Source organism: Canis aureus, chromosome 27 (genome assembly GCF_053574225.1).
Source record: "Canis aureus isolate CA01 chromosome 27, VMU_Caureus_v.1.0, whole genome shotgun sequence".
NCBI classification, from domain to species: domain Eukaryota; kingdom Metazoa; phylum Chordata; class Mammalia; order Carnivora; family Canidae; genus Canis; species Canis aureus.
The window spans coordinates 20439743-20455337 of record NC_135637.1 but is presented as its reverse complement, the minus strand read 5'-3'; the positions used below and the strand labels follow the sequence as shown (position 1 = coordinate 20455337).

Genomic DNA, 15595 nt, shown 5'->3' with positions numbered 1-15595 from the left:
AGGGATTGCATTAAACGTGTATATTGCCCTGGGTAACATTGACATTTTCACAATATTAATTCTGCCAATCCATGAGCATGGAATATTTTTCCATCTCTTTGTGTCTTCCTCAATTTCTTTCAGAAGTGTTCTGTAGTTTTTAGGGTATAGATCCTTTACCTCTTTGGTTAGGTTTATTCCTAGGTATCTTATGCTTTTGGGTGCAATTGTAAATGGGATTGACTCCTTAATTTCACTTTCTTCAGTCTCATTGTTAGTGTATAGAAATGCCATTGATTTCTGGGCATTGATTTTTTATCCTGCCATGCTACCAAATTGCTGTATGAGTTCTAGCAATCTTGGGGTGGAGACTTTTGGGTTTTCTATGTAGAGTATCATGTCATCGGTGAAGAGGGAGAGTTTGACTTCTTCTTTGCCAATTTGAATGCCTTTAATGTCTTTTTGTTGTCTGATTGCTGAGGCTAGGACTTCCAGTACTATGTTGAATAGCAGTGGTGAGAGTGGACATCCCTGTCTTGTTCCTGATCTTAGGGGAAAGGCTCCCAGTGCTTCCCCATTGAGAATGATATTTGCTGTGGGCTTTTCGTAGATGGCTTTTAAGATGTTGAGGAATACTCCCTCTATCCCTACAATCTGAAGAGTTTTGATCAGGAATGGATGCTGTATTTTGTCAAATGCTTTCTCTGCATCTAATGAGAGGATCATATGGTTCTTGGTTTTTCTCTTGCTGATATGATGAATCACACTGATTGTTTTACGAGTGTTGAACCAGCCTTGTGTCCCAGGGTTAAATCCTACTTGGTCATGGTGAATAATTTTCTTAATGTACTCTTGGATGGTATTGGCTAGTATCTTGTTGAGAATTTTTGCATCCATGTTCATCAGGGATATTAATCTGTAATTCTCCTTTTTGGTGGGGTCTTTGTCTGGTTTTGGAATTAAGGTGATGCTGGCCTCATAGAACAAATTCGGAAGTACTCCATCTCTTTCTATCTTTCCGAACAGCTTTAGTAGAATAGGTATGGTTTCTTCTTTAAACATTTGATAGAGGGATCCCTCGGTGGCGCAGCGGTTTGGCGCCTGCCTTTGGCCCAGGGCGCGATCCTGGAGACCTAGGATCGAATCCCACATCGGGCTCCCAGTGCATGGAGCCTGCTTCTCCCTCTGCCTATGTCTCTGCCTCTCTCTCTCTCTCTCTCTCTCTCTCTGTGACTATCATAAATAAATAAAAATTTTTTTAAAAAAGTAAACATTTGATAGAATTCCCCTGGAAAGCCATCTGGCCCTGGACTTTTGTGTCTTGGGAGGTTTTTGATGACTGCTTCAGTTTCCTCCCTGGTTATTGGCCTGTTCAGGTTTTCTATTTCTTCCTGTTCCAGTTTTGGTAGTTTGTGGCTTTCCAGGAATGCGTCCATTTCTTCTAGATTGCCTAATTTATTGGCGTATAGCTGTTCATAATATGTTTTTAAAATCCTTTGTATTTCCTTGGTGTTGGTAGTGATCTCTCCTTTCTCATTCATGATTTTATTTTTTTTTATTTTTTTTTAAAGATTTTATTTGTTTATTCATGATAGTCACAGAGAGAGAGAGAGAGAGGCAGAGACACAGGCAGAGGGAGAAGCAGGCTCCATGCACCGGGAGCCCGATGTGGGATTCGATCCCGGGTCTCCAGGATCGCACCCTGGGCCAAAGGCAGGCGCCAAACCGCTGCGCCACCCAGGGATCCCTGATTTTATTAATTTGAGTCTTCTCTCTCTTCTTTTTAATAAGGCTGGCTAATGGTTTATCTATCTTATTAATTCTTTCAAAGAACCAACTCCTGGTTTTGTTGATCTGTTCCACAGTTCTTCTGGTCTCGATTTCGTTGAGTTCTGCTCGAGTCTTTATTAACTCTCTTCTTCTGCTGTGTGTAGGATCTATTTGCTGTTTTTTCTCTAGCTCCTTTATGTGTAAGGTTAGCTTTTGTATTTGAGTTCTTTCCAGTTTTTGAATGGATGCTTGTATTGCGATGTATTTCCCCCTCAGGACTGCTTTTGTTGTATCCCAAATACTTTGAACGGTTGTATCTTCATTCTCATTAGTTTCCATGAATCTTTTTAATTCTTCCTTAATTTTTTGGTTGATCCTTTCATCTTTTAGCAGGATGGTCCTTAACCTTCATGAGTTTGAAGTCCTTCCAAACTTCTTGTTGTGATTTAGTTCTAATTTCAAGGCATTATGGTCTGAGAATATGCAGGGGACGATCCCAGTCTTTTGGTATCGGTTCAGACCCGATTTGTGACCCAGTATGTGGTCTATTCTGGAGAAAGTTCCATGTGCACTTGAGAAGAATGTGTATTCAGTTGAGTTTGGATGTAAAGTTCTGTAGATATCTGTGAAATCCATCTGGTCCAGTGTATCATTTAAAGCTCTCGTTTCTTTGGAGATGTGCTTAGAAGACCTATCGAGGGTAGAAAGAGCTAGATTGAAGTCACCAAGTATAAGTGTATTATTATCTAAGCATTTCTTCACTTTGGTTAATTGATTTAAATATTTGGCAGCTCCCACATTCGGGGCATATATATTGAGGATTGTTAAGTCCTCTTGTTGGATAGATCCTTTAAGTATGATATAGTGTCCCTCTTCATCTCTCACTACAGTTTTCGGGGTAAATTTTAGTTTATCTGATATAAGGATGGCTACCCCTGCTTTCTTTTGAGGACCATTTGAATGGTAAATGGTTCTCCAACCTTTTATTTTCAGGTTGTAGGTGTCCTTCTGTCTAAAATGAGACTCTTGTAGACAGCAAATAGATGGGTCCTGCTTTTTTATCTAGTCTGAAACCCTGCGCCTTTTGATGGGGTCATTAAGCCCGTTCACGTTCAGAGTTACTATTGAAAGATATGAGTTTAGTGTCATGATGATATCTATTCAGTCCTTGTTTTTGTGGATTGTTCCACTGAACTTCTTCTTAAAGGGGAATTTTAAGAGTCCCCCTTAAAATTTCTTGCAGAGCTGGTTTGGAGGTCACATATTCTTTCAGTTCCTGCCTGTCTTGGAAGCTCTTTATCTCTCCTTCCATTTTGAATGAGAGCCTTGCTGGATAAAGTATTCTTGGTTGCATGTTTTTCTCATTTAGGACCCTGAATATATCCTGCCAGCCCTTTCTGGCCTGCCAGGTCTCTGTGGCGAGGTCTGCTGTTACCCTAATACTCCTCCCCATAAAAGTCAGGGATTTCTTGTCTCTTGCTGCTTTAAGGATCTTCTCTTTATCTTTGGAATTTGCAAGCTTAACTATTAAATGTCGAGGTGTTGAACGGTTTTTATTGATTTTAGGGGGGGGGAATCTCTCTATTTCCTGGATCTGAATGCCTGTTTCCCTTCCCAGATTAGGAAAGTTTTCAGCTATGATTTGTTCAAATACATATTCTGGCCCTCTGGCCCTTTCGGCGCCCTCGGGAACCCCAATTAAACGTAGGTTTTTCTTCCTCAGGCTGTCGTTTATTTCCCTTAATCTATCTTCATGGTCTTTTAATTGTTTGTCTCTTTTTTCCTCAGTTTCCCTCTTTGCCATCAACTTGTCTTCTATGTCACTCACTCGTTCTTCTACCTCGTTAACCCTCATCGTTAGGACTTCTAGTTTGGATTGCATCTCATTCAATTGATTTTTAATTTCTGCCTGATTGGATCTAAATTTTGCAGTCATAAAGTCTCTTGAGTCCTTTATGCTTTTTTCTAGAGCCACCAGTAGCTGTATAATAGTGCTTCTGAATTGGCTTTCTGACATTGAATTGTAATCCAGATTTTGTAACTCTTGATAGAAGCGCGAACTCTTCTCACTGTAGCGTTCCAGCTGTTCTCTCTTTAAATCTCAGGCCGAATTCGTAGATTTTCAGGATGATTTGAAGGTTATCTAGGTAATTTGGTGGGGACAGGTGATTTGGGGACCCTACACTTCAGCCATCTTGCCCCTCCTCCTCTTTTATATTTCTTTGTACTCAAATATTTAGAATGAATTTGAGCTAATAATAATTCAATGTATTATCTAATTCATATAGGTAATTCTAGTAGGCTATTTAGATACTGGTTTAAAGAATATGAACTGGTACATACATTTTGCTAGTCTTAGAAAAATGAGCCTACTATCACAAATGATTTATGAGGTGATGTTTTAAAAATATTTCTGTGTATTAACAATTACAGCTAACCCTTCTAAAATAAAAAAACAATGAGGTTCTTTATAAAGTGAACAATGGAAAAATATAGTATCATCCTTCCAAGGACCAGTAAGGAAATACAAAAGGTACTTCTGAATACTCTATTGAATATATAAAGATATTTACATATAATGCATATGTAACATGCAGAACACTCAGATAATTATTCTATTGGCATACTGTTTATTTTATATAATGTCTCTGCTCAAAAAATATTCACTAAAGAAATCTTTAATATTTCCTATTTTTTAACTCATCATTATGACTCAAACATTAGAATAAACACCATCTAACTTAATACCTATTTAACTTAAGTGTAATGATAAAGAATGTTCACATACATGTTCCTTTGCCCATGAACAAGTACAAGTACTATGGTTATTCTTAATTTTATATATATATATATATATATTTTTTTTTTTTTTTTACTAAAACACAAACTTTTCCAAAGGATGTGTATGCTCATGGTATAATGAACACTCCAAAGAGAAAAATTATTTGCCCTGGGTGGGAATAGGAATAGTGTTTTGCATTAATTCCATTATATAGCGCATCTGAGAACTGACAAAACACTTTAACACTGGTATCTAAGGAATTGTATCTAATTCATTTATCTTTAAATGCTTGTCTTTTATCATTTTGTTCTATTTTATTAAGTTCCTCCTTTGTGTTCTAAAATAATCTGTACTAAACTGACAGTTCTAATGCAACAGAGATACTATAGAATTGTAATAACTGCATTATTAACTACTATCCATTGCTCATATACAGATACTACAGTGCTATCCTGCACTACTATGCCAATAGATAGCCAAGACTTCAAACACCTTTACTAAGGCTGCAGGAGTCTTAAGCAGGAGATACCTTCCTTGGGTAATGAAAAGGGTATGGTAGTCATGAAGGATGTCACTTGTCCTGCATAGTTAGATGGGGTGGGAAGGTTGCTGTGCTATGTTGAGGAAGGGATAAATTGTCTTGGTGATAATTGCATGCCTTCAAAAAAAGGCTAATGATCAGATGGAAAAATGACTAAGCTTCCTCAATGACCTTAACTTTGGCTCTCCCCTAGTTTTAGTTTCAGGACAGAGGGTCCTCTAACTTCTTAGGACAATTATCTCAGCTTTTGGGAATGCTCCCTGGGAATGTCCTATGCTCAATCTCTTGGTATTTGTCGTCTACTTTCTTATAATCTGGAATGACTCCCTCCCACGTTCTCAACATTTCCCTCAGAGGTACTCCCTCTTGCCTCAAAACCCACTCATCATGTTGTCTCACAGGAGTCTTTAATGGACTATTAAAATCCAAGCAAGAACAACAAAATATGTTTCTCTTTCCTTGTGGAGAAAGATTGTTCAATATTCAAACCTTTGCAGAAGTGAATACAGATATAACACTAGATACACATGCATGTGTAAATATACATATTTGTATTCCTTGCCCCTTTTGCAATGGAGAAAAAGGAAGCTAATATTTCTCTGTAGTTATATCAACATCATTGTCACAGCTGATATTTGGTGAGTACTTACTATGAGCCAGAACTTTTCTGCACACTTTGCATACATTTTATCAGTTAAGCCTTGTAAATATCTGTAAATATCTTGTAAATATCTGTTGGAAAAGCGCATGCATTGCTAAGCTAATATTGAAGTTATATATGTTATACATAGTTATAGTTACACAACAGATTTACATAGATCGTAACCATGAGATGTGTTGATAGTCCTAAAATCCATCGCTACGGGTCACTCCAACTTTCCTAGGGTTCATGCTGCATCAAACTAATAGGGTGAGAGAGTTTGTGTTTGAAACTCAGCTGTGCCTTTTACTTTGTTATCTTGGGCACATTTATTACCTTTCTAGTTAGTTTTCTTATCTACGCGATAAGGGTGACCAGAATACCTGTTAGGACTGCTCTAGGGATTAAATGAGATGAATTTACAGCATTAGCATACTTCCTGCGATGCCTGGGTAGCTCAGCTGTTGAGCGTCTGCCTTGGGCTCAGGGAGTGATCCTGGGGTCCTGGGATCCAGTCCCACATCAGGATCCCCCAGAGGAGCCTGTTTTTCACTCTGCCTGTCTCTGCCTCTCTCCCTCATGAATAAATAAATAAAATCTTAAAAAAAAAAAAAACAGACTTCCTGACACAGTATATATTCAATGAATGCTATCATTATTTTTACCTAGGACCAACCAACCAAGATGATAGTAGACATATAATGAATGTGTAATTACATGTACATGATGCCCCCCAAAATGTAAATATGTGCATTGTAATGCCAATTGCAAGAATACTCATAATGATTAAATATCATGTAGAGACTGTAATGTAATGTTTCATACATGGCACAGCCTCTGAAGCTAGGATCTGTGTTTAAAAAATAAATAAAAGAAAGTATTGTAAAGAACAGCTCAGTTCATCTCTAAAGATACAGTTGTAAGAACCAAATGAGTTAATAATACAAAAATACCTGGCCCAGTACCTGACATATGGTATGTATTCAATAAATGTTATCTCTTAATATTATCCTACCCTGGTATATAAATTAATTGGATTCTGAATGTAATTAAGCTTGGGTTGAATTTTGACTCTACAAGTCACTAGCAGTAAGACATTTTGGGGTTTATTCAATCAACTGTTAGTTTCCAATGTCTTTTCTGAAAATGTGGAAAATAATCACTAATCACGAACTTTTGTGAGTATCAATGTAGAACACACAATGTAGAGTTTAGAAATCTTAGCACTGTGCTATTTATTATCCATTGCTGATTAACTATGATTTTCCTAAAGCCACCAAACTATGTTTAAATTTATCTATTATTATTTAACATTTTCTATAATTATTTAAAATGATTTCACAACCTTTAGGTTACCAAATCATTTCAAAATTCTGATTCCTTCCACTTCCTCCAAAATATTGAACTCCCTTGCAAAAGTGAGCCACGAGGAGATAACACAGTCAAATTCCTTTTAGCATCACAGAAAAAGGGATCCCTGGGTGGCGCAGCGGTTTGGCGCCTGCCTTTGGCCCAGGGCACAATCCTGGAGACCCTGGATCGAATCCCACATCGGGCTCCCGGTGCATGGAGCCTGCTTCTCCCTCTGCCTGTGTCTCTGCCTCTCTCTCTCTCACTGTGTGCCTATCATAAATAAATAAAAATTTAAAAAAATAAAAAAATAGCATCACAGAAAAAATCAACATCTGAAATGCTGATTCCATGAATTTCTCCAAATGCCGAGTCACATATCTGATAAATGCATTCATTAATAGCATTAGTTAATTTATAGAAATACTAATTCAAGTACAACTTCTCAAGTCTTCTGCAGTACTTTGGCAGCCTTGTAGACTTATAAAAGGTGTAGGATATTAGAATTTCAGAATTACCAAAATTGCAATTTTGCTGAGGTATGCTTACTTTGCTCAGCATAAATTCTTTCTGAATTGCTATCCCCGCATAGACAAGTAGTACAAATGAAAGGAGTATATCTGATCAAATCTATTTACTAGAATCTTATCTATGAAATAAAATTTCTTGAAATGCATCAATGAAAAAATTCTAACATAGTACCAGTGTCAAGGACAGTTTAATGACTGATGCTTCACTACAAATCTCTTCCCTAAAAATAGTTATCTTATCTACATCATGTTAAAATTTATTTTCTCTCCTTTAATTGTGTCCCAATACTCAGTATTCTTGCCTGAGTCAGGCCATGTAAATGAATTTTTTAAAGTAGGTTAAAGTTAGGGGAAGCCATTTTTCTGCTTTGGCTTTCTAATAGGCCTACAATCCCCTCTCTGGCTTGGCTTTCCCTTTGAAGACCAACTAGCCAAGTGTGTCGAATATCACTTCTGGAATTCCTGAATTTATTCACAGGTCATGACTTATGTCTGAGGGTCTAACTTATCTACTCACTATAACAATGCCCAAAATACAAACAAGAATGTTCTTTGGATTTACTGTTATTATTTAAATATTCACATTCAGATATAGATAAGCATTTTCGATATAACTAGAAATTTCTTTGTGTACTTTTTATGTTAAAATTCTGTTATTTAGGTAAAATTGTCAATATTTAATTTAATATTGCAAATATGCAACATAGTGTCTGTTGGAGCAATCTAGCATCTGATAGTGCCACAAGAAATTATTGTTCCTACTTTAAAATGTCAAACCTTAAATCTTGACTTTAAATCTTTAATAATAAAATGATAATAACAATGAAAAAATTTTAAATATGTATCTAAGGAGTTCATTCTACAATGATGATACTTTGCTTCAGCCAAATGTAGGTTCTAACACTTAACCCTTTAACATCTACCCCAAATTTATTTTGATGCATCTCTTGATAAGAAAGGAGGGACCAGATCATATATAATTTCTTGATTGACTTATTGAAGTAGAAGTATTTAGATCACAGTAGATTCTTGAGGAGGGCTTCTTCTTTAGCGAGCATTAGCATGAAGTAGATCTTTTGAAGTCAATTTCTCAATCCTGGTTCCTGCAGGGAAAATAAAAGCAGAACACAATAGAGAATAAATAGCAGGTCCACAAGGTTAATCCATGTGCACTGGAATTTGTAAAAACAATGCACAGGAGAGAAATCTGTGAAAGTCTAAGGAACAGTATCTACCAACTCAGGAACAAGGAGACCTGGACTAGTGACCAATAACTGGAGTGAAATACAATGGATTGAGAATCAAAGACTCAGAAAGCAGTGAAGTTAGCTCAGGGACTTTGACCAAGAAGATCTGAGCATTAATTGTTGAAGATTTTACTCCACACACGGATTTCAATGGGCAGAATAAGAATAATAAATTTAAAAAAATTTTTTTTAATTTTTTTATTTACTTATGATAGTCACACAGAGAGACACAGGCAGAGGGAGAAGCAGGCTCCATGCACCGGGAGCCCGACGTGGGATTCGATCCGGGTCTCCAGGATCGCGCCCTGGGCCAAAGGCAGGCGCCAAACCGCTGCGCCACCCAGGGATCCCAAGAATAATAAATTTTAATGTGAACATTCAGCTCTCAGAGATCGTGATATTTTGCCCTCCACTAACATTTCACCAGAAGGATATTAGAAACATTTTATTTCACTCCTCAAGTGGTTCTTTTAGTACCAGAATCACTTTTACATGTGATAATTCCTCCTAAGAGTTAAATATCATTTCTTTGGCAGATAAGCTACGTTAACATAACGTTTCTTTCAATTATATTAGAAAACAGAATAATTTGATACATAGACCTTTGAGAAAAACATATCCTTAAAAACAACACCACTCATTAAGGCATTGACATAATAGTTTCAATCTATTATGGTTTGTCTTTTCTATTAATTTAAATTGTAATACATTACACAGTGGAGCACCTGCCTATATACCAGTGATTCATAGTTTTCAAAAGGGTTTACAAAGGTTACTAATGTCTTCACTGATGTGAAAGATTAAATCTTCAGTTTATTCTTTTGTTCATATAGAGAAGAATCTACCTAAAAGTAAACAAATTCAAGGGCTTAATAAATATGTGTTAATTAGTTACCACTGCATCAAAATATTAAAACTTGCAAAGCTAACTATTAAATATGATCACATATGATGCTAACTAAATGGCACAATTTAAAGATGGTAATATTAACCAATATCATATTGTATTATTATTAGATCAAATATCTTAATTTAAGGTGTATAACAAACTATGGAGTATTATACAGCCTTTAAAATCATGATAGATAATATTTATATCGATGGAAAGTTATATATGCTCCATTGATTTAAACAAGACAAAGATAAATATAAGATTGTAGTATGATAACCACGTTTGCATATGAGTGCGTGCACACCCACTTGTAGCATGTGCGTGTGCATATGGGTGTGCATATATTTGAAACTGTTAAATGTTTCTCCACAAGAAACAAAGGAGACAATAAAAATTCTCTACTTGTTTGTCATCACTGCTTTAAAGAGTTCAACTTGGAGTAATTAATCTTAAATCACAATAGTTTGATGTGAGCTGAGTAATGATAACGTTATTTCAGAGGAATGTTGTAGTCAAAATTGTTTGTCAAATTATGTGTATGATAATTACTCGTACAATGAAGATTTTTCTATAATATTGAATCACTATTTGACATTTTGTGATTCTTGAATTAAAATGCGATGCCAGTAGTGACAGAAAATATTTTTGTTTATGCTTTTCTAGGTCTCAGCGTGGTGAACTTTTTCTCTGAATTCCTAACCTGTGAGCTTATGGTAAGATTATAATTAATACGGTCAATTTTAGAGTTTTTTCCCCTTTACTATCCTTGCTTGATTATATCCAATAAATATAAAGGTAATTTGCACAGTTCCCTTGATACTTTACCATACTTTTACATAAATGTTGAAGAAACTGTGTGATGTTTTCTATCAAATGTTCATGTTCTTGGGTGGATTATAATAATAGAGTTATTTGAAACAGTCTTTGATAGTTTCTAAGTGAATTTGGAGGTGTTGTTCAGAATGGTAAGATTTATACCACTGAAAAAAAGTTCTTTGGACATGAATGACAATTTTATATATTAAAAATTTTTGTAGTGAGGTCCATTTGATGGCAATGAATAGAGCTGATGAGTTATTGAAAGGAAAACTTACTTTATCACCTGTCAAGATTTATCAAAATTGGATTCCTCTATGAAAGCTCGATAGTGGAGCTTTTAGAAAGGTGAAAGTAAAATATGTAACTATGGAAATAGAAATGATAAGAAGTAATCAGTGACTTCTAAGGTGATCTTATGGGCCCTATTAATTTGTCAATTTCCTTGGTTCATGTATGCAATAACATTTGTTAAAAATGTGAATCTGGGTTCCACTTATAATTGATTAGTACAGAATGTAAATAAACAATTTCATTTGTGTTATTTTAGTAAGATAATTTTTAGTTTATCTCTTCTTTAATAGTAGGCATAATAAAGATTTAGCTTGTAACTGGTATATAAAATGCAGATAACATGGATATTTGTGTTATATAATTTCTATTTTTGGGTAAATTATATCTTAAGAAACACAAAGATGATCAAGTAAACTTGTTGGTTTGGTGATGTAGCATTATTGAAAGGTATCTTGAAAAAAAAATTTTAAGGACTATAGGAAGGAACCACCTCTGGGCATTATAAGATGTATGCCTTGATTACATTTTTTGAGATGCTCAATATATGGTCGTTAAAGACAAGTGTCACATAGAAACAAGGGGAAATTCCAACCAGACTCTTGATAATGGAAGAAATTTTTTATGAAACACATTATTTGAATATGCATAGAGCAACAATTTTATTCCCAATAAGCATTGTTAAGTTGTAACTTATATTTTACAAATATATGTAAATGAAGTTTTCTCACAAGTTGATTCAACTTCTAAAGTATGCCAAAATATTTTTTAATTACATTTATCATTATTTATCAACTCATATCCTGCCATACCTTTTAGGTATATAAGCTCAGTGATTTGTAACAAAATGAACACACCCATATAACCAGCTCTTACACTAAAATATATATATATATATATATATGACATTACACTACCAATAACCCATTGCATAGTGCTCTTCTGGTAATATATCCATGGAACATAAGCACTATATTGACTTCCAGAAGGATAAATTACTTTCCGTTTTACATTCTATAAATGAAATTATATAGAATTACTACTTTGCCTCTTTTGCTTAGCATTACATTTGTAAGATTATATGCAATGAAAAATCACTCATTTTCATTGTTGTGTAGTATTTAACTGTGTGGATGTACCAAATTATGATCCTTTATCCCATTTATATGCATTTAAATAGTTCTAGACTTTGATTTGTATGATGGTAGTTATATGGACATCTGGAACATGTCTTTTAGGAAACCCATGCATGTATTCTGTTAGATATTTGGGCTATGCATATGTTCTGCTTTAGGAGATACTGATAGTTTGCCAAAGTGGTTCTATCGATTTTTGAAAGCAGGATGTGAGAGTTCAGTTGGTCCATATTCTCACTAACATTTAAATTTTTTTATCCTTCTATTTTAGCCATTCTGGTGTGTTTATAGAAATATTTTAATTTGAATATCTTGAAGTTTAATGGCATTAAACACTTTTTGATGATTATTTGTCATATTTGTGATGATTATTTGTCATATGAATATTCTCCTTTTTGAAGTGTTAAGACTTGCCCTTTTTCTACTGTACTACGTGTCCTTTTTCTTTTTTTTATTTATTTTATTTTTTTTTTAAAGATTTTATTAATTTATGATAGTCACACAGAGATGGAGGCAGAGACATAGGCAGAGGGAGAAGCAGGCTCCATGCAGGGAGCCCGATGTGGGATTCGATCCCGGGTCTCCAGGATCGGGCCCTGGGCCAAAGGCAGGTGCCAAACCGCTGCGCCACCCAGGGATCCCTGTCCTTTTTCATTTTATATATACAATGAGTATCAAATCCTCTGTGATGGAGCTGGCTGATTCACAAGAGCCAACTGTTAAAGTGTCAGGAATTTTGAGAGCTGCTTGGTAGTTTGAAAATATGTCTTGGTAGAAGGTTTTACACCACATACACACTGGGAAACACTAAAACAAACAAAGAGACAAAAAAAAAAAACAGGAAAGTTAGTTGCTAAACATTTTCTGGCACACCACTGGATATTTCTGCTATATATTAAAACATTTGTTGGATTTTTCTTTAGTACTCTCCTAGAGGTGTCTTTGGATAGATATTCAAATTCTCAATTAGGTTTATTTCTTGTCTGATTAGGGCTTCTTGTGTCCTATTCCTATTTAAGAAATATTTAAAAAAGAGAGAAATCTTTGCCTTTGCCATGGTTGCTAAGATATTTTCCTATGGTTTCTCTAAAAGCTTTGTTGCTTAACCTTTTATACTTATTCTTCTTCAGGTTTTAAGGATATCATTCTATTGTTAAATTGTAAGGATATTGTTATTACCTTGTATTTAAGAGAGTTTGCTGGATAGCTTTTCATTAGAATAGTAATTTAATTACTCTGTGTATGTTTTAACTGTATCATAAAATTCATAAATAAATATGAAGAGACTGATGTTTGTTTAATAGTTTAATGTGGCTACTTATAAGCAATTTGTAGGATTTTATAAAATTTAGATACGTATTTATGTATTGTCTACTCTGTGTCACACACCACCATCAGTTATGTGGCCATCAGTTACAATTTTGAAATGAACATTCAGCAGCATAACAAGATCAAAATTTGACTTTAACTCTTAATGTATTCTGATAATTTATTTCCAGCATATATTAAGTGAAGCCTGCAAAATAAATAATCTACAGAATCATTTAAAAAAACTCAGAATTTAGTCTTAGCATTCAAATAAAATTAATAAAATGTACTTAGTTGTCTCCAAAATATCATGTTTAATAAATTGCATAAACACATAACAGCCATGATAAAATATAGTCTAAAGGATTAACTACAGAATATTATGTACTACATTGAGATTTTATTTGCCTTGAGATTTATGTATAGACATGTATATGTATAAAGTTTTCCATGACACAGAAGTTCATCGCATACCTGTTTTGTGCTTGATAGGAATAATAGTGTAAAAATCAGTATTAAGTCTTCCTTAAGATTCGGAGTCAATTATGCAAATGTGTATATGCTTGCCACAGACTGTTTTGTTCTATTGTGCATGGTTTGAATTGCATGTTTTCTATTATGCATGGTTTGAATTGCATGTGAAGAAGTATTCATCTTGATTTAAATACCTTCAACTGTCTCCAGAATAGTTGAAATACTTAAGAAACGTAATGAAACATAATTGGATAATCACTTAAAATGGAAAGTTCGATAATTTCATATTCACGTACCCAATTTTGACCATTTAAAAAAAAAACTCTAGGTCCATAATACAAGCCATCATTAACTTCGGAGTAACTCCTAAGCAATGGAAGTATGAAAGAAACCATATATATAATAGGTTGTTTTTAATAATTAGCAATCATTTAAAAATCTTTATAATAGTGAAAAATCTGATGAGAAAAATATAGGGCTTATTGGTTAAAATCCTTAAGGCTAAAAATGGTATTTTATTTACTTTCATATATTTGGAGAGTGTGGTGTTTGTATCTGTTTTTTTTAAGAAAGAGCTTTTTTTTTTTCTTCTTTTAGATCTGCTTGTCTATTTTAGATAGCCAAAGATGATGAAATATGGAGTGTGTGCTAATTAAAAGCTAATTAGGTGATTTTCACTTTTACTAAGTTACTGATCTATGTCGGGTAATTAGAGCAGGGGGAGCAGTGGTGAAACCAGAAAGGTATCTTGATGATTGGTACAAAGACTGTATGTAGCATTGATAGGTTTGATCCTCCACTAGCCATTTCAAATAGTTAAATAACAAGTTTATTAATGTTTACCTGTGAAATACAGCATGATTTACACAAATACTTCAGGATTTGATTTATGAAGGTATCCCTGAAGGTAAATGATAGTTAAAGGGAACAATGCGGTTGAGACATATCACAGACACAAGTAATTGATGCCAGTTAAATACTGGCACTTGACTTGTTTTTCACAGAGATTTCAGCGCTTGGGGGCAAAAGAGTTCAAAGATGTGTAATTAACATGCTACATGAAGGAAAGTGGTATAAACTAAAGAATTATACACATGTACATTGTTTTATTATGCATAGTCTGAACTCAAAATTAAAAGATTGAATAATACAATAAAATTATAATCTGAGAGCACGAACACCCTTTAAAAAGACCAAAAAGAGATAAAGTCTGAAAAAAATATATAACAAAAAAGCTTTGGTACATAGATGAAGAATGGACTTCAGGATAAAATGATTGGACACACGAAATAGTCTATTTTTTCTTTTATTTCTGTTGACCTATTCAGTGGTATATTTACTTCACTGAACTCTTAAAGTAACGTTAGAGTTCCCCTATGAAAAACAGAAATATTTTCTAGTTCCTGGCACAACATCTGGCAGTAGCAGATACCCTGTAAATTTTTGCTATCTAGAAAAACAATTGTATATGAGCTAGACAGATTACTGGGTTTCTTTTGCTAAATCAAACATTTGTTTATCAAACACATTCCTTTTCCAACCATCTCTCTCTCCATCCTTTCTTTTCTCTCTCTTTCCTTCTTTCCATTAAAAAATTTAGGAAGAATTCACTCTGTGCTAAGAAAATGTCTAACTTATCTCACAATGGCAGAGCTGACAAAGTTTTTATCTTACTTATTTCACAGTTTAATGGGGAAAAAAGAATTAAACGTGCAAAATAAATCTCACCTTTGATAAATGTCATGAAGGAAAATATTCTCAAATGTAGAATAATGAATACAGAAATTGATAATTAATCTAATAACTTTACATGAAAGATGAGTTCACTACATGAAGAAA

General features: G+C 34.4%; 1 protein-coding gene across 1 annotated transcript in view; it reads left to right on the top strand.

Annotated features, from left to right (window-relative positions):
- The window catches only part of LOC144299629 (small G protein signaling modulator 2-like), a 48489-nt gene extending 35225 nt beyond the window's left edge, over positions 1-13264 (top strand). Inside the window, exons 4-5 of the mRNA XM_077875018.1 lie at positions 10395-10444; positions 12246-13264. Of these exons, the coding sequence (XP_077731144.1) occupies positions 10395-10444; positions 12246-12281 (86 nt within the window). The 3' untranslated portion in view covers positions 12282-13264. The remainder of the gene's footprint in view (positions 1-10394; positions 10445-12245) is intronic.
- The last annotated feature ends 2331 nt before the right edge of the window (positions 13265-15595 follow it).